Source organism: Pseudophryne corroboree, chromosome 2 (genome assembly GCF_028390025.1).
Source record: "Pseudophryne corroboree isolate aPseCor3 chromosome 2, aPseCor3.hap2, whole genome shotgun sequence".
In the NCBI taxonomy this organism is placed as follows: Eukaryota; Metazoa; Chordata; class Amphibia; order Anura; family Myobatrachidae; genus Pseudophryne; species Pseudophryne corroboree.
The window spans coordinates 590,230,780-590,255,369 of record NC_086445.1 but is presented as its reverse complement, the minus strand read 5'-3'; the positions used below and the strand labels follow the sequence as shown (position 1 = coordinate 590,255,369).

General features: G+C 47.5%; 1 protein-coding gene across 6 annotated transcripts in view; it reads left to right on the top strand.

Annotated features, from left to right (window-relative positions):
* PUM1 (pumilio RNA binding family member 1) overlaps nucleotides 1-24,590 on the top strand; it is a 152,454-nt gene that overhangs the window by 111,017 nt on the left and 16,847 nt on the right. For all 6 annotated transcript variants that reach the window (XM_063954584.1, XM_063954583.1, XM_063954582.1 and 3 more), the window contains exon 20: nucleotides 23-144. In XM_063954584.1, coding sequence (XP_063810654.1) covers nucleotides 23-144 — 122 coding nt within the window. The remainder of the gene's footprint in view (nucleotides 1-22; nucleotides 145-24,590) is intronic.

Here is a 24,590-nt window from a genome sequence, read left to right as displayed (position 1 = left end):
CTGTGTATAATTCTAATCACAGGATCAGTATGGGAACTACGTCATACAACATGTTTTGGAACATGGCCGACCGGAAGACAAGAGTAAGATTGTTGCAGAGATTCGGGGCAATGTTTTGGTTCTGAGTCAGCACAAGTTTGCTAGGTATGTCTTCCTCTAAAGCAAATAGACTTGCACTGTGTTTGTGGTAAATTTACATTTGTGTTTGTGTGTAAGATAGCATCAACTGCCAGAGCTTAGTAAATTAGACAGTTTAGCTGTCTGTCTATCTTCTAAATCTCATAAGTTCCAGCACAATCATTCTATGCATCTAGCCCTCTGTTCATATGTCATCGGAAAGGACTATTATGGTAGTCACTCGGATGCCCTGTTTCTAATGTCGGTCACTTAGATGCCACGTGTATCACACTGTCACTATGAGTATCACTGTATTGTATTGTGTCCCCTGGGTGGCCTTTGATTTGTATGGCGGTTACCTGTAGGTTCTATCTGTGTTGTATTCTGGTCACTAGGAGGCTTTCTATGATACGCTAAAATTAGTTTTCTATTGTAGTCACGAGGATGATGTCTATATTTGTGCTTGGGTAGATGTTAAAATAAGATTTTACTTACCGATAAATCTATTTCTCATAGTCCGTAGTGGATGCTGGGACTCCGTAAGGACCATGGGGAATAGCGGCTCCGCAGGAGACAGGGCACAAAATAAAAGCTTAAGGATCAGGTGGTGTGCACTGGCTCCTCCCCCTATGACCCTCCTCCAAGCCTCAGTTAGGATACTGTGCCCGGACGAGCGTACATAATAAGGAAGGATATTGAATCCCGGGTAAGACTCATACCAGCCACACCAATCACACCGTACAACTTGTGATCTGAACCCAGTTAACAGTATGATAAACGCAAGGGAGCCTCTGAAAAGATGGCTCACAACAATAATAACCCGAATTTTTGTAACAATAACTATATACAAGTATTGCAGACAATCCGCACTAGGGATGGGCGCCCAGCATCCACTACGGATTATGAGAAATAGATTTATCGGTAAGTAAAATCTTATTTTCTCTGACGTCCTAGTGGATGCTGGGACTCCGTAAGGACCATGGGGATTATACCAAAGCTCCCAAACGGGCGGGAGAGTGCGGATGACTCTGCAGCACCGAATGAGAGAACTCCAGGTCCTTCTCAGCCAGGGTATCAAATTTGTAGAATTTAGCAAACGTGTTTGCCCCTGACCAAGTAGCTGCTCGGCAAAGTTGTAAAGCCGAGACCCCTCGGGCAGCCGCCCAAGATGAGCCCACTTTCCTTGTGGAATGGGCTTTTACTGATTTTGGCTGTGGCAATCCTGCCACAGAATGTGCAAGCTGAATTGTACTACAAATCCAACGAGCAATCGTCTGCTTAGAAGCAGGAGCACCCAGTTTGTTAGGTGCATACAGGATAAACAGCGAGTCAGATTTTCTGACTCCAGCCGTCCTGGAAACATATATTTTCAAGGCCCTGACAACGTCAAGCAACTTAGAGTCCTCTAAGTCCCTGGTAGCCGCAGGTACCACAATAGGTTGGTTCATGTGAAATGCAGAAACCACCTTAGGCAGAAATTGAGGACGAGTCCTCAATTCCGCCCTGTCAGAATGAAAAATTAAGTAAGGGCTTTTATATGATAAAGCCGCCAATTCTGACACACGCCTGGCTGAAGCCAAGGCTAACAGCATCGACACCTTCCATGTGAGATATTTTAAGTCCACAGTGGAAAGTGGTTCAAACCAATGTGACTTTAGAAAACTCAACACCACATTGAGATCCCAAGGTGCCACTGGAGGCACAAAAGGGGGTTGTATATGCAGTACTCCCTTGTTAAACTTCTGGACTTCAGGTACTGAAGCCAGTTCTTTTTGGAAGAAAATCGACAGGGCCGAAATTTGAACCTTAATGGACCCTAATTTTAGGCCCATAGACAGTCCTGTTTGCAGGAAATGAAGGAAACGACCCAGTTGAAATTCCTCTGTAGGGGCCCTCTTGGCCTCACACCACGCAACATATTTACGCCAAATGCGGTGATAATGTTTTGCGGTTACGTCCTTCCTGGCTTTGACCAGAGTAGGAATGACTTCTTCTGGAATGCCTTTTTCCCTCAGGATCCGGCGTTCAACCGCCATGCCGTCAAACGCAGCCGCGGTAAGTCTTGAAACAGACAAGGCCCCTGCAGTAGCAGGTCCTGTCTTAGAGGTAGAGGCCACGGTTCGTCCGTGAGCATCTCTTGAAGTTCCGGGTACCAAGTCCTTCTTGGCCAATCCGGGACCACGAGTATAGTTCTTACTCCTCTCCTTCTTATGATTCTCAGTACTTTTGGTATGAGAGGCAGAGGAGGGAACACATACACTGACTGGTACACCCACGGCGTTACCAGAGCGTCCACTGCTATTGCCTGAGGGTCCCTTGACCTGGCGCAATATCTGTCCAGTTTTTTGTTTAGACGTGACACCATCATGTCCACCTTTTGGTTTTTCCCAACGGTTTACAATCAGGTGGAAGACTTCTGGGTGAAGTCCCCACTCTCCCGGGTGAAGGTCGTGTCTGCTGAGGAAGTCTGCTTCCCAGTTGTCCACTCCCGGAATGAACACTGCTGACAGTGCTATCACATGATTTTCCGCCCAGCGAAGAATCCTTGCAGCTTCTGCCATTGCCCTCCTGCTTCTCGTGCCGCCCTGTCTGTTTACGTGGGCGACTGACGTGATGTTGTCCGATTGGATCAACACCGCCTGACCCTGAAGCAGAGGTTTTGCTTGACTTAGGGCATTGTAAATGGCCCTTAGTTCCAGAATGTTTATATGAAGAGATGTTTCCATGCTTGACCACAAGCCCTGGAAAATCCTTCCCTGTGTGACTGCTCCCCAGCCTCTCAGGCTGGCATCCGTGGTAACCAGGATCCAATCCTGAGTGCCAAATCTGCGGCCCTCTAGTAGATGAGCACTCTGCAGCCACCACAGGAGAGACACCCTTGTCCTTGGCGACAGGGTTATCCACTGATGCATCTGCAGATGCGATCCGGACCATTTGTCCAGTAGATCCCACTGAAATGTTCTTGCATGGAATCTTCCGAATGGAATCGCTTCGTAAGAAGCCACCATTTTTCCCAGGACCCTCGTGCACTGATGCACTGAGACCTGGCCTGGTTTTAGGAGGTTCCTGACTAGCTCGGATAACTCCCTGGCCTTCTCCTCCGGGAGAAACACCTTCTTCTGGACTGTGTCCAGAATCATTCCTAGGAACAGTAGACGTGTCGTTGGAATCAGCTGCGATTTTGGAATATTTAGAATCCACCCGTGCTGACGTAACACTACCTGAGATAGTGCTACTCCGACTTCTAACTGTTCCCTGGATCTTGCCCTTATCAGGAGATTGTCCAAGTAAGGGATAATTAAAATGCCTTTTCTTCGTAGAAGAATCATCATTTCGGCCATTACCTTGGTAAAGACCCGAGGTGCCGTGGACAATCCAAACGGCAGCGTCTGAAACTGATAATGACAGTTTTGTACTACAAACCTGAGGTACCCTTGGTGAGAAAGGTATATTGGGACGTGGAGATAAGCATCTTTGATGTCCAGAGACACCATATAGTCCCCTTCTTCCAGGTTCGCTATCACTGCTCTGAGTGACTCCATCTTGAATTTGAACCTTTTTATGTAAGTGTTCAAGGATTTCAGATTTAAAATTGGTCTCACCGAGCCGTCCGGCTTCGGTACCACAAACAGCGTGGAATAATACCCCTTTCCTTGTTGCAGGAGGGGTACCTTGATTATCACCTGCTGGGAATACAGCTTGTGAATGGCTTCCAAAACTGCCTCCCTGTCGGAGGGAGACTTTGGTAAAGCAGACTTCAGGAACCGACGAGGGGGAAACGCCTCGAATTCCAGTTTGTACCCTTGCGATACTACCTGTAGAATCCAGGGATCCACTTGCGAGTGAGCCCACTGCGCGTTGAAATTCTTGAGACGGGCCCCCACCATATCTGAGTCTGCTTGTAAAGCCCCAGCGTCATGCTGAAGACTTGGCAGAAGCAGGGGAGGGCTTCTGCTCCTGTGAAGCGGCTGCATGGTGCAGTCTTTTTCCTCTTCCTCTGCCCCGGGGCAGAAAAGAGTGGCCTTTTGCTCGCTTGTACTTATGGGAACGAAAGGACTGAGTTTGAAAAGACGGTGTCTTTTTCTGCTGATGTGGAGTGACCTGTGGTAAAAAGGTGGATTTTCCAGCCGTTGCCGTGGCCACCAGGTCCGATAGACCAGCCCCAAATAACTCCTCCCCTTTATACGGCAATACTTCCATGTGCCGTTTGGAATCCGCATCCCCTGACCACTGTCGCGTCCATAACGCTCTTCTGGCAGAGATGGACATAGCACTTACTCTTGATGCCAGGGTGCAAATATCCCTCTGTGCATCACGCATATATAGTAATGCATCCTTTAAATGTTCTATAGTTAACAAAATATTGTCCCTATCCAGGGTATCAATATTCTCAGTCAGGGAATCCGACCATGCGACTCCAGCACTGCACATCCAGGCTGAGGCGATTGCTGGTCGCAGTATAACACCAGTATGTGTGTATATACTTTTTAGGATATTTTCCAGCCTTCTATCAGCTGGTTCTTTGAGGGTGGCCGTATCAGGAGACGGTAACGCTACTTGTTTAGATAAACGTGTGAGCGCCTTATCTACCCTAGGGGGTGTTTCCCAACGCGCCCTAACCTCTGGCGGGAAGGGATATAATGCTAATAATTTTTTAGAAATTAGCTGTTTTTTATCGGGGGAAACCCACTCTTTTTCACACACCTCATTTATTTCCTCTGACTCAGGAAAAACTATTGGTAGTTTTTTCTCACCCCACATAATACCCTTCTTTGTGGTACTTGTAGTGTCAGAAAGGTTCAATGCCTCTTTCATTGCCGTGATCATGTAACGTGTGGCCCTACTGGACATTACGTTTGTCTCGTCACCGTCGACACTAGACTCAGTATCTGTGTCAGGGTCTGTGTCGACCCACTGAGGTAACGGGCGTTTTAGCGCCCCTGACGGTGTCTGAGACGCCTGGACAGGCACTAATTGATTTGCTGGCTGTCTCATGTCGTCAACAGTTTTTTGCAAATTGCTGACATTATCACTTAATTGTTTAAATACAATCATCCAGTCAGGTGTCGACTCCCTAGGGGGTGACATCACCAACACAGGCAACTGCTCCGCCTCCACATCATTTTCCTCCTCATACATGTCGACACACGCGTACCGACACACAGCACACACACCGGGAATGCTCTGATAGAGGACAGGACCCCACTTAGCCCTTTGGAGAGACAGAGGGAGAGTCTGCCAGCACACACCCAGCGCTATATATATATATACAGGGATAACCTTATATAAGTGTTATTCCCTTATAGCTGCTGTTATTATCGTTATTTGCTGCCAAAAATGCCCCCCCCTTCTCTTTTTTACCCTGATTCTGAAGCAGGACTGCAGGGGAGAGTCAGGGAGCCGTCCTTCCAGCGGAGCTGTGAGGGAAAATGGCGCTTGTGTGCTGAGGAGATAGGCTCCGCCCCTTCACGACGTCCTTATCTCCCGCTTTTTTGTGTAAAAATGGCAGGGGATTAAAATACATCCATATAGCCCAGGAGCTATATGTGATGTATTCTTTTTGCCACCTAAGGTATATTGTTATATTGCGTCTCAGGGCGCTCCCCCCCAGCGCCCTGCACCCTCAGTGACCGGAGTGTGAAGTGTGCTGAGAGCAATGGCGCACAGCTGCGGTGCTGTGCGCTACCTTAGACTGAAGACAGGATGTCTTCTGCCGCCGATTTCACCGGACCTCTTCGTCTCTTCTGGCTCTGTAAGGGGGACGGCGGCGCGGCTCCGGTGACCCATCCAGGCTGAACCTGTGATCGTCCCTCTGGAGCTAATGTCCAGTAGCCTAAGAAACCCGATCCACTCTGCACTCAGGTGAGTCCGTTTCTTCTCCCCTTAGTCCCACGATGCAGTGAGCCTGTTGCCAGCAGGACTCACTGAAAATAAAAAAAAAACCTAAACTAAACTTTTATTCTAAGCAGCTCAGGAGAGCCACCTAGATTGCACCCTTCTCGGCCGGGCACAAAAATCTAACTGAGGCTTGGAGGAGGGTCATAGGGGGAGGAGCCAGTGCACACCACCTGATCCTTAAGCTTTTATTTTGTGCCCTGTCTCCTGCGGAGCCGCTATTCCCCATGGTCCTTACGGAGTCCCAGCATCCACTAGGACGTCAGAGAAATATTCTTTTTGATAGAATTTATCTCTTTAATATATACAAAATGTTCTCAATGCGTTTTAGTAGATCACATTAAGTTTTTCTTTTTAGGCTTTATGCGTCAGATGTGTCCTCATACATCCAGTCTCAATAATGCATGCAGCTTGAGATGCCTGTAGTGTGAGGTCCCTTGCAATTCTGTTAACGTTGTGCGTCTTCCTTTTTTTTTTTTTTTATGGATGAAAATGCGCCATATTTGCAGCACTGTGGATGCTCGAGGAGACTCTGCTGATTAATTTGACATGACACTTGTATAGTGTCATTGATTGAGATTGTATATGGTGCAGAACAGAACTTGTATTGGGAAAAAGCTGCGGCTGCTACATTGTAGCACTTTGTGTACAGATTCCAAGACTCAATCGCATAAAGATATACAAGTGTAATTTTATAAAATTAATCGGCACAGTCTCCTCGTGTGTTCTAGTCGCATTGCACTGCAAATAAGGTGCTTTTTCGGCAGACTTCTGACGCTAGAAGATTCTCTTGTGACCGGACAATCACTCATTTTGGATTTATCTTTTGCCTTTTTGCCCTTGATTGTGCTACTTTTTCCTGAAGTTACTAACTACTTAGGACTAGTGTTTTAATGCTGTTCAAGCCCCGTACACACTGGGCGATACACTAGACGATATGATCTATGATAATCTTTTTTTAAAAGATCTATTGTTCATATAGTCTAGTGTGCCAGAATCAGCAAGTAGTCTAAGTACGGAAGAATCCGTACACCCTGGCGACGGAGATGAACCGTCAAAACAGCCATGACCTAAAGATGCGAGGGGCCGTAGCCAGTCCAAACGGCAGAGCCTGGAATTGGTAATGTAGGTTGCCAATAGCAAACAGCAGGAACTGCTGATGCGAAACATCAGTAGGAATATGCAGATACGCATCCTGTATATCCAGGGAAACCATGTAGTCCCCAGGTTCCATGGCCAGAACTATGGAGTGCAAAGTTTTTCCATTCAAAATTTGGAGACTCTCACAAACTTGTTCAAGGATTTGCGGTTGAGAATAGGCCGTTGTGACCAGTTGGGTTTTGGAACCAGAAACAGGGTTGAGTAGTAGCCTCTGCCCCTTTGGGACTGAAGAACCAGCACAATCACTCCTGAGTGAAGTAGAAAACAATTCCTCCTCTAATGCATAATTGGTAAAACAAGAGCGCTTCCAGAGCCAATCTGTGACACATCTGAATAGGACAGCTCTACTGAATACCTCTAAATCAGGGATACCCAGTCCACCTTCCGGCCGTGGCACCTGGAATTTACAACTGGAATTTAGCATAGGAAACTCTCTGCTCTTCCCTCCCCACAAGAATTTAGAGAACCTAGAGTTCACACACTGGCAATCCTTTTTGGTAGGGCGAGGTGGCAGCATCTGCAATATATTGGGAAAGCTTCGGGAATGCTATACTCTTTAAGTACAGAGGCCCTACCCAGCAATGATGACTGTAAATTAACCCAGCCAGTCAGGAGTCGACGAAGAGCCACCAGGACCGGTGCAACATTGGCACTATATACCATCTATAGTGATGCAGGTAACGATATGCCCAGGTACTTAAGACCCCCTTGGGCAATAGGAAACTGAGTTAAAATGGGTGAATCTTTGAAAGGTGACGCATCTCCTGATAGATGCAAAAGTTCAGATTTAGAAAGGTTTACCTCATAACCGGCAAACGAACCAAAGCCATCAATAATAGAGGTAATAGACGCTATAGACCTGCAGGGGTCGGAGATAAATAGCAACATATCATCAGCAAATAATGCCAATTTGACCTCCAATTTCCCCACAAAAATTCTCAGAAAAGATGCGTCACGAAAGCAAAAAGCAAAGGGGACAAGGTACACCCCTGGCGAGTGCCTTTCTTAATCTCAAAGTGAGAAGCAATATATCCATTACCCAACACCTGGGTGGCTGGTTCTGTATATAATCGAGACAGCATACTTACAAAGGCATCCGGGGCCCCAAATCTATGTAAAGTGTCAAATAAATAAGTGGTCCCATGTTACCATATCGAATGGCTTTTCGGCGTCATTGTTGCCTGAATCGCCTTCACTGCATCACCATACGTGACAGGAGCTGCAAGGTCTGGTGAGGCAGGCTGAGATCTGTCTTCCAGCACCGAAACACCCTCCAGTGTGTCCTGTGCATCGGCCATATTGGAGTCAGCGCGCCGCCTTTCGGAGCGGGATCTCTGCTGTTTAGCCGGCATGGAAGAGGAGAGAAACTTCTCCATAAGTTGCAGGAGACGTTCCCCTCACTGTAGCTGCGGGTAACGCAGGCGCGGGTGTGGCTATGCAGGCTGAGATAGCTGGGGCTGCAGCGGAGCTCACACGCCAGGCACCCGATCACATGGGAGCCGGAACCGGAAGTCCCGTACTGCCTCTGTTAGACGCTTTGATGCCATTTCTGTTCTTTTTGTATCTCACAAGCGTAGCTGGCCTGCTGATGAGCAGACACTGGCTAGATAGATTAGAATGGTGATTGCAAATGCTTACGCTCGAGCTGACCACCTGTTTCTGGCTTCGATTTCTGCTTATTCTACTCCGTCTGTAGGACCTTCTTGGGCGGCACACCGTGCAATTATGCAAGGCGGCTACGTTGTCTTGGGTACACACGTTTCTTAGATTTTATGCCTTTGATACACTTACCTCCCAGGATTCCTTTGGACGCCGGATTCTCTTAACCGCTAAGGCGCGTCCACACCCTTGAATTTATGCAGAGCCAGCTTTATATGTTGAATCCTGCAGTGCAGGACAGTAGACGGCAGGGGAACAGAACTGAAGATCATAAACCAGAACAGAAATTACTCACAAATGAGTGGATAGTGGCCCCTGAATGGTGCAGCATAATTGTCTAGTGGAGGTAGTTCTGTGATTCCCTCAACACTTTGTAAAACAAAAAGCTCACACTATTCAGTTTACTCAGTATTACTAAACATACAAATTAACAACTAACCAAAAAGAGTGAGAAGTCAATCAGACCTAGGAAAAGCGGTAAATATATTACAGGTTGAGTATCCCTTATCCAAAATGCTCGGGACCAGAGGTATTTTGGATATCGGATTTTTCCGTATTTTGGAATAATTGCATACCATAATGAGATATCATGGCGATGGGACCTAAGTCTAAGCACAGAATGCATTTATGTTTCATATACACCTTATACACAGCATGAAGGTAATTTTACCCAATATTTCTCTATCGTCCTAGTGGATGCTGGGGTTCCTGAAAGGACCATGGGGAATAGCGGCTCCGCAGGAGACAGGGCACAAAAGTAAAGCTTTCCGATCAGGTGGTGTGCACTGGCTCCTCCCCCTATGACCCTCCTCCAGACTCCAGTTAGATTTTTGTGCCCGGCCGAGAAGGGTGCAATCTAGGTGGCTCTCCTAAAGAGCTGCTTAGAAAAAGTTTAGCTTAGGTTTTTTATTTTACAGTGAGTCCTGCTGGCAACAGGATCACTGCAACGAGGGACTGAGGGGAGAAGAAGTGAACTCACCTGCGTGCAGGATGGATTGGCTTCTTGGCTACTGGACATCAGCTCCAGAGGGACGATCACAGGTACAGCCTGGATGGTCACCGGAGCCGCGCCGCCGGCCCCCTTGCAGATGCTGAAGTAAGAAGAGGTCCAGAATCGGCGGCAGAAGACTCTTGCAGTCTTCTAAAGGTAGCGCACAGCACTGCAGCTGTGCGCCATTTTCCTCTCCGCACACTTCACACGCAGTCACTGAGGGTGCAGGGCGCTGGGGGGGGGCGCCCTGGGAGGCAAATGAAAACCTATATATTGGCTAAAAATACCTCACATATAGCCCCCAGAGGCTATATGGAGATATTTAACCCCTGCCATAATCCGTTGAAGAGCGGGAGACGAGGCCGCCGAAAAAGGGGCGGGGCCTATCTCCTCAGCACACAGCGCCATTTTCTCTCACAGAAAGGCTGGAGAGAAGGCTCTCCCCTGCACTGCACTACAGAAACAGGGTTAAAACAGAGAGGGGGGGCATTAATTGGCGATATTAATATATATATAAAGATGCTATAAGGGAGAAACACTTATATAAGGTTGTCCCTATATATATTATAGCGTTTTTGGTGTGTGCTGGCAAACTCTCCCTCTGTCTCTCCAAAGGGCTAGTGGGGTCCTGTCCTCTGTCAGAGCATTCCCGGTGTGTGTGCTGTGTGTCGGTACGTGTGTGTCGACATGTATGAGGACGATGTTGGTGAGGAGGCGGAGCAATTGCCTGTAATGGGGATGTCACTCTCTAGGGAGTCGACACCGAAATGGGTGGCTTATTGAGAGAATTACGTGAGAAGGTCAACACGCTGCAAGGTCGGTTGACGACATGAGACGGCCGACAAACAATTAGTACCGGTCCAGGCGTCTCAGAAACACCGTCAGGGGCTTTAAAAACGCCCATTTACCTCAGTCGGTCGACACAGACACGGACACTGAATCCAGTGTCGACGGTGAATAAACAAACGTATTTCTCATTAGGGCCACACGTTAAGGGCAATGAAGGAGGTGTTACATATTTCTGATACTACAAGTACCACTAAAAAGGGTATTATGTGGGAGTGAAAAAACTACCTGTAGTTTTTCCTGAATCAGATAAAACAAAATGAAGTGTGTGATGAAGCGTGGGGTTACCCCGATAGCAAATATTGGCGTTATACCCTTTCCCGCCAGAAGTTAGGGCGCGTTGGGAAACACCCCTTAGGGTGGATAAGGCGCTCACACGCTTATCAAGTGGCGTTACCGTCTCCAGATACGGCCGCCCTCAAGGAGCCAGCTGATAGGAAGCTGGAAAAATATCCTAAAAAGTATATACACACATACGGTGGTTATACTGCGACCAGCGATCGCCATCAGCCTGGAGATGCAGTGCTGGGTTGGTTTGGTCGGATTCCCTGACTGAAAATATATTATTGATATAGAGCATTTAATAGGATGCATTCTATATATATGTACGCAAGATGCACAGAGGGATATTTGCACTCTGGCATCAAGATAAGTGCGTTGTCCATATCTCCCAGAAGATGTCATGGACACGACAGTGGTCAGGTGATACAGATCCCATACGACACATGGAAGTATTGCCGTATAAAGGGAAGGAGTTAGTTGGGGTCGGTCCATCGGACCTGGGGACCACGGCAACAGCTGGGAAATCCAACCTTTTTACCCCAAGTTACATCTCAGCAGAAAAAGACACCGTCTTTTCAGCCTCAATCCTTCCGTTTTCATGAGGCAAACGGGCAAAAGGCCAGTCATATCTGCCCAGACATAGAGGTAAGGGAAGTAGACTGCAGCGGGCAGCCCCTTCCCAGGAAAGGAAGCCCTCCACCACGTCTGCCAAGTCCTCAGCATGACGCTGGGGCCGTGCAAGCGGACTCAGGTGAGGTGGGGGGGTAGTCTCAAGAGTCTCAGCGCGCAGTGGGATCACTCGCAAGTTGACCCCTAGATCGTACAAGTATTATCCCAGGGGTACAGATTGGAGAGTCGAGACATCTTTTCCTCGCAGGTTCCTGAAGTCTGCTTTACCAACGGCTTCCTCCGACAGGGAGGCAGTATTGGAAAAGATTCACAAGCTGTATTTCCAGCAGGTGATAATCAAAGTACCCCTCCTACAACAAGGAAAAGGGTATTAGTCTTCCACACTATATTGTGGTACTGAAGCCAGACAGCTTGGTGAGACGTAGTCTAAATCTGAAATCTTTGAACACTTACATAAAAAGGTTCAAATCAAGATGGAGTCACTCAGAGCAGTGATAGCGAACCAAAAAGGGGACTATATGGTGTCCCTGGACATCAAGGATTACCTCCATGTCCAAATTTGTCCTTCTCAACAAGGATACCTCTGGTTCGTGGTACAGAACTGTCAATATCAGTTTCAGACGCTGCCGTTGAAGTATCCACGGCACCCCGGGCCTTTACCAGGGTAATGGCCGAAAAGATGATTCTTCAAAGAAAAAAGGCATCTTAATTATCCCTTACTTGGACGATATCCTGAAAAGGGCAAGTTCAAGAGAATGGACGTCGGAAGAGCACTATCTAAAGTAGTTCTACGACAGCACGAGTGGATTTTAAATATTCCAAATATCGCAGCCGTTTTCCGACGATACGTCTGCTGTTCCTAGGAATGATTCTGGGCATAGTCCAGAAAAAGGTTTTCTCCTGGAGGAGAAAGCCAGGGAGTTATCCGAACTAGTCAGAAACCTCCTAAAACCAGACCAGGTATCAGTGCATCAATGCACAGGAGTCCTGGGAAAAATGGTGGCTTCTTACGAAGCGATTCCATTCGGCAGATCTCACGCAAAAAAAAATTTTTCAGGGGGATTTGCGGGACGAATGGTCCGGATCGCATCTTCAGATGCATCAGCGGATAATCCTGTCTCCAAGGACAAGGGTGTCTCTTCTGTGGGGGCTGCAGAGTGCTCATCTTCTAGAGGGCAGCACGTTCAGCATTCAGGACTGTGTTCTGGTGACCACGGATGCCAGCCTGAGAGGCTGGGGAGCAGTCACACAGGGAAGAAATTTCCAAGGAAGTGTGGTAAAGTCTGGAGACTTCTCTCCACATGAATATACTGGAGCTAAGGGCAATTTACAATGCTCTGAGCCTAGGAAGACCTCTGCTTCAAAGTCAACCGGTGCTGATCCAGTAGGACATCATCATACCAGTCGCCCACGTTAACAGACGGGGCGACACAAGAAGCAGGAGGGCAATGATAGCAAGGATTTTTCGCTGGGCGAAAAATCATGTGATAACACTGTCAGCAGTGTTCATTCCGGGAGTGGACAACTGGGAAGATTTCCTCAGCATGTATGAATTCCACCCGGAAAAGTGGGAACTTAATCTGGAAGTTTCCACATGATTGTAAACCGTTGGGAAAGACCAAAGGTGGTCATGATGGCGTCCCACATGAAGCGCCAGGTCAAGAGACACTCAGGCAATAGCTGGGACGCTCTGGTAACACCGTGGGTGTACCAGTCGGTGTATGTGTTCCATCCTCTGCCTTTCATACCCAGTGTATTGAGAATGATAGGAAGGAGAGGAGTAAGAACTATACTCGTGGCTCCGGTTTGGCCAAGAAGGACTTGGTACCCGGAACTTCAAGAGATACTAAGAAGGGTCTTGATTCAGCAAGAATCATGTCTGTTCCAAGATTTACCGCAACTGCGTTGACGCCAGGGCGGGTGAACGCCGGATCCTAAGGGAAAAAGGCATTCCGGAAGAGATCATCCCTACCCTGGTCAGAGCCAGGAAGGAGGTGACCGCACAACATTATCACCGCTTAGGTGAAAATATTTTCCATGGTGTGAGGCCAGGAAGGCTCCATGGAAGAATTTCAACTAGGTTAATTCCTACATTTCCTGCAAACAGGAGTGTCTATGGGTCTCAAATTGGGGTCCATTAAGGTGCAAATTTCGACTTGTCGATTTTCTTCCAGAAAAGAAATTGGCTTCAGTTCCTGAAGTCCAGAAGTTTGTTAAGGGAGTACTGCATATACAACCCCCCTTTGATGTCTCCAGTGGCACTGGGAGATCTCAACGTAGTTTTGGGATTCCTAAAATCACATTGGTTTAAAACAAATCAAATCTGTGGATTTGATATATCTCACATGGAAAGTGGCCATGCTGTTGGTCCTGGCCGCGGCCAGGCGAGTGTCAGATTTGACGGCTTTGACTCACATAGCCATATCTGATTGTCCATTCGGACAGAGCAAAGCTGCGGACTCGTCCCCAGTTTCTCCTTAAGGTGGTGTCAGCGTTTCACCTGAACCAGCTTATTGTGGTACCTGCGGCTACTAGGGACTTGGAGGACTCCAAGTTGCTGGATGTTGTCAGGGCCCTGAAAATATAGTTTCCAGGTCGGCTGGAGTCAGGAAATCTGACTTGCTGTTTATCCTGTATGCACCCAACAAGCTGGGTGCTCCTGCTTTTAAGCAGTCGATTGCTCGTTGGATTGGTAGCACAATTCAACTTGCACATTCTGTGGCAGGCCTGCCACAGCCTAAATCTGTTAAAGCCCATTCCACAAGGACGGTGGGCTCATCTTGGGCGGCTGCCCGAGGGGTCTCGGCATTACAACTCTGCCGAGCAGCTACGTGGTCGGGGGAGAACACGTTTGTAAAATTCTACAAATTTGATACCCTGGCAAAAGAGGACCTGGAGTTCTCTCATTCGGTGCTGCAGAGTCATCCGCACTCTCCCGCCCGTTTGGGAGCTTTGGTATAATCCCCATGGTCCTTTCAGGAACCCCAGCATCCACTAGGACGATAGAGAAAATAAGAATTTACTTACCGATAATTCTATTTCTCGGAGTCCGTAGTGGATGCTGGGCGCCCATCCCAAGTGCGGATTATCTGCAATACTTGTACATAGTTATTGCTAACTAAATCGGGTTATTGTTATTGTGAGCCATCTTTTCAGAGGCTCCCCTGTTATCATACTGTTAACTGGGTTCAGATCACAGGTTGTACAGTGTGATTGGTGTGGCTGGTATGAGTCTTACCCGGGATTCAAAATTCCTCCCTTATTGTGTACGCTCGTCCGGGCACAGTATCTAACTGGAGTCTGGAGGAGGGTCATAGGGGAGGAGCCAGTGCACACCACCTGATCGGAAAGCTTTACTTTTGTGCCCTGTCTCCTGCGGAGCCGCTATTCCCCATGGTCCTTTCAGGAACCCCAGCATCCACTACGGACTCCGAGAAATAGAATTATCGGTAAGTAAATTCTTATTTTTTTATAACTTTGTGCATTAAACAAAGTGTGTCTACATTCACACAATTCATTTATGTTTCATATACACCTTATACACACCGCCTGAAGGTCATTTAATACAATATTTTTAATAACTGTGTGTATTAAACAAAGTTTGTGTATATTGAGCCATCAAAAAACAAAAGTTTCACTATCTCACTCAAAAAAGTCCGTATTTCGGAATATTCCGTATTTCGGATATGGGATACTCAACCTGTAATATGAAATCCATACACTACCGTTTAAAAGTTTGGGGTCACCCAGATAATTTCGTGTTTTCCATGGAAGCTCACTTTTATTTATCAAATGAGTGGCAAAATGAATAGAACATATAGTGAAGACATTGCCAAGGTTAGAAATACTGAGTTTTATTTGAAATAATTTTGTCCTTCAAACTTTGCTTTCGTCAAATAATGCTCCCTTTCTTTGCAGCAATTACAGCATTGCAGACCTTTGGCATTCTAGCTGTTAATTTGTTGAGGTATTCTGAAGAAATTTCACCCCACGCTTCCTGAAGCACCTCCCACAAGTTGGATTGGCCTGATGGGCACTTCTTGCTTACCAAAGGGTCAAGCTGCTCCCACAACAGCTCAATGGGGTTCAGATTTGGTGACTGCGCTGGCCACTCCATTACAGACAGAATACCAGCTGCCTTCTTCTTTCCTAAATAGTTCTTGCATAATTTGGAGGTGTGCTTAGTGTCATTGTCCTGTTGTAGGAGGAAATTGGCTCCAAGCGCTGTCCACAGTCTATGGCATGACATTGCAAAATGGAGTGATAGCCTTCCTTATTCAAAATCCCTTTTACCTTGTACAAATCTCCCACTTTACCAGCACCAAAGCAGCCCCATACCAGCACATTACCTCCACCATGCTTGACAGATGGCATCAGGCACTCTTCTAGCATCTTTTCACTTGTTCTGCATCTCACAAATGTTCTTCTGTATGATCCATACACCTCAAACTTCGATTCATCTGTCCATAACACTTTTTTCCAGTCCTCATCTGTCCAATGTCCGTGTTCTGTTGCCCATATTAATCTTTTCCTTTTATTGGCCAGTCTCAGATATGGCTTTTTCTTTGCCACTCTGCCTAGAAGGCCAGCATCCCGGAGTCACCGTTGCACTGTAGATGTTGACACTGGCGTTTTGCGGGTACCATTTAATGAAGCTGCTAGTTGAGGACCTGTGAGGCGTCTTAATGTACTTGTCTTCTTGCTCAGTTGTGCACCGGTGTCTCCCACTTCTCTTTCTACTCTGGTTAGAGCCTGTTTGTGCTGTTATCTGAAGGGAGTAGTACACACCGTTGTAGGAAATGTTCAGTTTCTTGGCAATTTCTCGCATGGAAAAGCCTTCATTTTTAAGAACAAGAATAGACTGTCGAGTTTCACATGAAAGTTCTTATTCTTGCCATTTTGAGAGTATAATCGAACCCACAAATGTGATGCTCCAGATCCTCAACTAGCTCAAAGGAAGGCCAGTTTTACAGCTTCTCTAACGAGCAAACCTGTTTCAGCTGTGCTGACATAACTGCACAAAGGTTTTCAAGTGTTTTCTAATCATCCATTAGTCTTCTACCGCGATTAGCAAACACAATGTACCATTAGAACACTGAGTGATGGTTGCTGGAAATGGGCCTCTATACACCTATGTAGATATTCCATTAAAAACCAGACTTTTGCAGCTAGTATAGTCATTTACCACATTAACAATGAATATAGTGTATTTCTGATTAATTTAATGTATCTTCATTGAAAAATACAGTGCTTTTTCTTTTTTTAAATAAAAAAAAAAAAAAGAATTTCTAAGTGACCCCAGACTTTTGAACGGTAGTGTATATAGTGCAAATGCAAAAAACAAGTGGAAGAACTTGAATACCCTAGTTAGCGTACTCTAATAGGAAATCTCCAAGCTGAGAAGCACAAGACCTTAAACTCCATGTGGGGATGTGAGAGCTGGAGATTAAGGGGTATATTTATTTGACGTCGAAAGCTGCAGTCTGTCGAAAAGACGGCAGTTTTCGACTTTATTTTAGGTCGGAAGGGGTTCCGACCTATTCAATATTTTCGACAAGTTGAGAAATTCGACTTGTCGAAAAGCACGTGGATTAGCGGTATAGCTGCCGATCCACGTGCTTGTGTCGAAAACGGTTTTGGCACCCTTTTCGACCATCTCAGTCCGACATAAAAAAAGTCTTACTGAGATGTGGACCCAGAGGAGGAGAGGGGGGAGAGCCGCAGGGAGACGGGGGACAGCCACGGGCAGCCAGAGGAGATAAGCGCTACAGCACAGCGCTGCAGCAGGATGTCACACAGCCGCACCGCTCACGGCAGCTTCCACCTGGCTCCAGCAAGCTTGGATACTGCCGTGAGGTCGGGCGGCCGTGTGACATCCTTCTGCAGCGCTACTGTAGCGCTGATCTTCGTCTGCCGGCGGCTGTCCCCCGCTGGTCTCCCCGCGGCTCGCCCCAACCCCCCTCCGGGTTCCTCATCTCAATTCGACTTGAGAAAGTCTAATTGAGATGGGACAGAATAGGGGTTGTCGGATCCATTCCGACAAATGCATGTCGGAATGGATCCGACGCCAATTGAATGTACCCCTAGGTGAAGATCTGCAATCTATGTTGTGGTCCCAACTGAGATGAAATGGGGTGCTCTGGTGGGAAATGCTTAAAGCACAACACAGTCACTGCCAACTAGGGCTATTTGAGCTTGAAAGTGAGAAAATCTGAAAGAAGAAAAGGACACCGGCAGAGTAGTCCTGCAATATAGATAAACAAGCTTGAAAAGGATTGGATAAAATAAATTAATGCTGGGCAATATATATATTGGCCATTCGATCAAATGGCCGATATATGAACAGCGTGTTGGCAGGTGCTTACACCAGATATGTCAGAACAACGTTGTTCACAGCCATATCACATTGACCCTGCAGCACAGCCAGTGCCCGATATATCGGCACATTTGACCATGTGTGCAGGGACTGACTTCACAACTGGATGGGCAAATTGAAATGCCTGCCTAGTTGGGTGACAGAACTGACGTATCGAGCGGATGATCGGTAAATGTATATGCTTGCCTGAAATGACCCCACTTGCGTGTCCGCCATCATCTGGTGTGTACCCAGCCTAAAACAATGCTGCTCATATTCTGCATAGGTGTGTGGATCAATACAATAATGTTATGGTCGACAATCATTGGGTCAACAACAAATTGTCGACAGGTACAAAAGTTTGACAGATAAAAGGCTGACCCATACAAAAGGCAGATAGGTTCAACTGGGCGACTTGACAATGATTAAAACGTTTTCTCTGACGTCCTAGTGGATGCTGGGAACTCCGTAAGGACCATGGGGAATAGCGGGCTCCGAAGGAGGCTGGGCACTCTAGAAAGATCTTAGACTACCTGGTGTGCACTGGCTCCTCCCACTATGACCCTCCTCCAAGCCTCAGTTAGATTTCGTGCCCGGCCGAGGTTGGATGCACACTAGGGGCTCTCCTGAGCTCTTAGAAAGTAATAGTCTTAGATTTTTTTATTTTCAGTGAGACCTGCTGGCAACAGGCTCACTGCAGCGAGGGACTAAGGGGAGAAGAAGCGAACTCGCCTGCTTGCAGCCGGATTGGGCTTCTTAGGCTACTGGACACCATTAGCTCCAGAGGGATCGACCGCAGGCCCAGCCTTGATGTTCGGTCCCGGAGCCGCGCCGCCGTCCCCCTTACAGAGCCAGAAGCAAGAAGATGGTCCGGAAAATCGGCGGCATGAAGACTCTGTCTTCACCAAGGTAGCGCACAGCACTGCAGCTGTGTGCCATTGCTCCTCTCACACACTTCACACTCTGGTCACTGAGGGTGCAGGGCGCTGGGGGGGGGGGGGGGGGGGGCCTGAGGCAGCAATAAAAACACCTTGGCTGGCTAAAATACCTCAATATATAGCCCCAGGGGCTATATATGAGGAAAATACCCCTGCCAGAATTCCATAAAAAGCGGGAGAATAGGCCGCGAAAAAGGGGCGGAGCCTATCTCCTCAGCACACTGGCGCCATTTTTCCCTCACAGCTCGGCTGGAAGGAAGCTCCCTGGCTCTTCCCTGCAATCTACAATACCAGTAAGAGGGAAAAGAGAGGGGGGGCATTAAATTTGGCAATATATATTATTGAAAAGCAGCTATTAGGGACATAACTCAGTTAGTCCCTATATATATATATAGCGCTCTAGTGTGTGCTGGCATACTCTTACTCTGTCCCCCCAAAGGGCTTTTTGTGGGTCCTGTCCTCTGTTTGAGCATTCCCTGTGTGTGTGGAGTGTCGGTACGGCTGTGTCGACATGTTTGAGGAGGATAATGATGTGGAGGGGGAGCAGATGCCTTTAGCAGGGATGTCACCCCCTGGGGGGCAGACACCTGAGTGGATGAGTTTATGGCAGGAAATGAGTGCACGTATAGACTCCTTACATAAAAAATTTGACGACATGCCGACTGTGGGACAGCCGAGTCTTCAGCTCGTGCCTGTCCAGGTGTCTCAAAAGTCATCAGGGGCTCTGAAACGCCCGCTATCTCAGATAGCACAAGTAGATGTCGACACGGATACTGACACCAGTGTCGACGACGATGAGTCAAATTTAATGCCCGTTAAGGCCATTCACTGCATGATTGAGGCAATGAAAGAGGTGTTAAATATTTCTGATTTACATCCAGGTACCACAAAAAAGGGTATTATGTTTGGGGAGAAAAAACTACCTGTAGTTTTTCCCCCGTCAGATGAATTAAATGAAGTGTGTGAAGAAGCGTGGGCTTCCCCTGAAACACCCCCTAGGGTGGATAAAGCGCTCACACGTTTGTCTAAAAAGGTGGCACTACCGTCCCAGGATACGGCCGCCCTTAAGGAACCTGCTGATAGAAAGCAGGAGGCGATCCTGAAGTCTGTATATACACACTCAGGCATTATACTTAGACCAGCTATTGCGTCAGCATGGATGTGCAGTGCTGCCGCTGCGTGGTCAGATAAACTGTCAGAAAATATTGACACATTAGACAGAGACACGATTCTGCTAACAATTGACCATATCAAAGACTCAGTCTTATACATGAGAGATGCACAGAGGGAAATCTGCCGGCTGGCATCTAAAGTAAGTGCATTATCCATCTCTGCTAGGAGATGCTTATGGACTCGCCAGTGGACTGGAGATGCAGATTCCAAAAGGCACATGGAAGTTTTGCCTTATAAAGGGGAGGAATTATTTGGGGATGGTCTCTCCGACCTAGTTTCCACAGCAACGTCTGGGAAGTCAGCATTTTTACCCCATGTCCCCTCACAGCCTAAGAAGGCGCCATTTTATCAGGTTCAGTCCTTTCGGACCCAGAAAAACAAGCGGGTAAAAGGAGGGTCTTTTCTGTCTAGAGGCAGAGGTAGGGGAAAAAGGCTGCAGCAAACAGCAGGTTCCCAGGAACAAAAGTCCTCCCCCGCTTCCTCTTCCAAGTCCGCCGCATGACGGTGGGGCTCCACAGGCGGAGCCAGGTACGGTGGGGGCCCGCCTCATGAATTTCAGCGATCAGTGGGCTCGCTCACAGGTGGATCCCTGGATCCTTCAAATAGTATCTCAGGGATACGAGCTGGAATTCGAGGCGGCTCCACCCCACCGGTTCCTAAAATCTGCCTTGCCGATTGCTCCCTCAGACAGGAAGGCGGTGCTGTATTCCCAGCAGGTGATAATCAGGGTACCCGTACTTCAACAAGGCCGGGGTTACTATTCCACACTATTTGTGGTGCCGAAACCGGACGGTTCGGTGAGACCCATTTTAAATTTGAAATCCTTGAACACATACATAAAAAAATTCAAGTTCAAGATGGAATCGCTCAGGGCGGTTATTGCAAGCCTGGACGAGGGGGATTACATGGTATCCCTGGACATCAAGGATGCTTACCGCATGTCCCCATTTACCATCCTCACCAGGAGTACCTCAGATTTGTGGTACAGGATTGCCATTACCAATTCCAGACGCTGCCGTTTGGACTCTCCACGGCACTGAGGGTATTTACCAAGGTTATGGCGGAAATGATGATACTCCTTCGAAAAAAGGGAGTTTTAATTATCCCGTACTTGGACGATCTCCTAATAAAGGCACGATCCAAGGAACAGTTGTTAGTGGGAGTAGCACTATCTCAGGAAGTGCTGAGCCAGCACGGCTGGATTCTGAATATCCCAAAGTCACAGCTGGTCCCCACGACACGTCTAATGTTCCTGGGAATGATTCTGGACACAGTCCAGAAAAGAGTGTTTCTCCCGGAGGAGAAAGCCAGGGAGTTGTCTTCTCTGGTCAGAGACCTCCTAAAACCAAAACAGGTATCGGTGCATCACTGCACGCGGGTCCTGGGAAAGATGGTAGCTTCTTACGAAGCAATTCCATTCGGCAGGTTCCATGCCAGAATTTTTCAGTGGGACCTGTTGGACAAGTGGTCCGGATCGCATCTTCAGATGCATCGCTTGATAACCCTGTCCCCAAGAACCAGGGTGTCTCTTCTGTGGTGGCTGCAGAGTGCTCATCTTCTGGAGGGCCGCAGATTCGGCATACAGGACTGGGTCCTGGTGACCACGGATGCCAGCCTACGAGGCTGGGGGGCAGTCACAAAGGGAAGAAACTTCCAAGGACTATGGTCAAGTCAGGAGACTGCCCTTCACATAAATATTCTGGAACTAAGGGCCATTTACAATGCCCTAAGTCAAGCAAATCCCTGCTCCTACACCAGCCGGTGCTGATCCAGTCAGACAACATCACGGCAGTCGCCCATGTGAATCGACAGGGCGGCACAAGAAGCAGGATGGCAATGGCAGAAGCCACAAGAATTCTCCGATGGGCGGAGAATCATGTACTAGCACTGTCAGCAGTGTTCATCCCGGGAGTGGACAACTGGGAAGCAGACTTTCTCAGCAGGCACGACCTCCACCCGAGAGAGTGGGGACTTCATCCAGAAGTCTTCCAAATGATTGTAAATCAATGGGGTCGTCCACAGGTGGACATGATGGCGTCCCGCCTAAACAAAAAACTAGAGAAGTATTGCGCCAGGTCAAGAGACCCTCAGGCGATAGCTGTGGACGCTCTAGTGACACCGTGGGTGTGTACCGGTCAGTTTATGTGTTCCCTCCTCTACCTCTCATACCAAAGGTATTGAGAATAATAAGAAAGCGAGGAGTAAACACAATTCTAGTGGTTCCGGATTGGCCAAGAAGAGCGTGGTACCCGGAACTTCAAGAGATGATCTCAGAGGACCCGTGGTCTCTGCCGCTCAGACAAGACCTGCTACAGCAGGGGCCCTGTCTGTTCCAAGACTTACCGCGGCTGCGTTTGACGGCATGGCGGTTGAACGCCGGATCCTGAAGGAAAAGGGCATTCCGGAGGACGTCATTCCTACGCTTATTAAAGCCAGGAAAGAGGTCACAGCAACTCATTATCACCGCATATGGCGGAAGTATGTTGCATGGTGTGAGGCCGAAAAGGCCCCAACGGAGGAATTTCAACTAGGTCGATTTCTGCATTTCCTGCAAGCAGGAGTAAATATGGGCCTAAAACTGGGCTCCATTAAGGTACAGATCTCGGCTCTGTCGATTTTCTTTCAAAAAGAACTAGCTTCAGTACCTGAAGTTCAGACATTTGTTAAAGGAGTGCTGCATATTCAGCCCCCGTTTGTGCCCCCTGTGGCACCTTGGAATCTCAGCGTGGTGTGGAGTTTCTTAAAATCACATTGGTTTGAACCACTAAAAACCGTGGATCCGAAATATCTCACGTGGAAGGTGGTTATGTTATTGGCCTTGGCTTCTGCCAGGCGAGTATCAGAATTGGCGGCTTTGTCCTGTAAAAGCCCTTATCTGATTTTCCATATGGATAGGGCAGAATTGAGGACTCGTCCCCAGTTTCTCCCAAAGGTGGTGTCAGCGTTTCACCTGAACCAGCCTATTGTGGTGCCTGCGGCTACTAGGGACTTGGAGGACTCCAAGTTGCTAGACGTTGTCAGGGCACTGAAAATATATGTTTCCAGAACGGCTACAGTCAGAAAATCTGACTCGCTGTTTATCCTATATGCACCCAACAAGCTGGGTGCTCCTGCTTCTAAGCAGACTATTGCTCGTTGGATTTGTAATACAATTCAGCTTGCACATTCTGTGGCAGGCCTGCCACAGCCAAAATCTGTCAATGCCCATTCCACAAGGAAGGTGGGCTCATCTTGGGCGGCTGCCCGAGGGGTCTCAGCTTTACAACTTTGCCGAGCTGCTACTTGGTCAGGGGCAAACACATTTGCAAAATTCTATAAATTTGATACCCTGGCTGAGGAGGACCTGGAGTTCTCTCATTCGGTGTTGCAGAGTCATCCGCACTCTCCCGCCCGTTTGGGAGCTTTGGTATAATCCCCATGGTCCTTACGGAGTTCCCAGCATCCACTAGGACGTCAGAGAAAATAAGAATTTACTCACCGGTAATTCTATTTCTCGTAGTCCGTAGTGGATGCTGGGCGCCCATCCCAAGTGCGGTTTATCTGCAATACTTGTACATAGTTACTGTTAACTAAATCGGGTTATTGTTGAGCCATCTGTTGAGAGGCTCTGTTGTTTCATACTGTTAACTGGGTTTCATATCACGAGTTGTACGGTGTGATTGGTGTGGCTGGTATGAGTCTTACCCGGGATTCAAAATCCTTCCTTATTGTGTACGCTCGTCCGGGCACAGTATCCTAACTGAGGCTTGGAGGAGGGTCATAATGGGAGGTGCCAGTGCACACCAGGTAGTCTAAGATCTTTCTAGAGTGCCCAGCCTCCTTCGGAGCCCGCTATTCCCCATGGTCCTTACGGAGTGCCCAGCATCCACTACGGACTACGAGAAATAGAATTACCGGTGAGTAAATTCTTATTTTTTTGGGTAAATCTTTTATGTTTCATGTTATGTGACCACCATCAGTACAAACATGTTCGCTCGCCACGCTTCAGGAAAGGTGGCTCAGAATAGTAAATCAAGCAGATGTTGAGTAAACTGGAAAAACCCAACAAACATGTGTCGACCTATCATCTGTCTACAACAATATGGTATCGACCAATACACTGTTGATCTATCATCCAGATACACTGTACAGATGGGGAAATCCCATCTAAATTTATCCTAACATACAATGGTGCTACTAGACTCTTTCCCTAGTAGGGGGTTCCTGGATAATTCCATGTAAAGTCCTTTGTAGAGGCATCCCAACCACAGATCCAAACTGGTCCCAAATTGGGAGGCAATTGCCCATCTTGCTTGGCCTTTAACGGAGTAACCTAATTGTGATTATACAATATCTATACCCTTAAGTTTGGTAAACTAACTGGATTTTTTCCATACATAGCAAATTTTGGTATCCAAGTCCAGAAACTTCTCTTTAGACCCCCTGCGTTCTGCTTTACCAACCTAATTTCTTCTTTAAACCATTTAATGTACTCTGAAACGTTGTAAGGTTTTGGACCTACAAAAAAATTCAGACAAATCGATTGCCTACTACTTAAAACCGG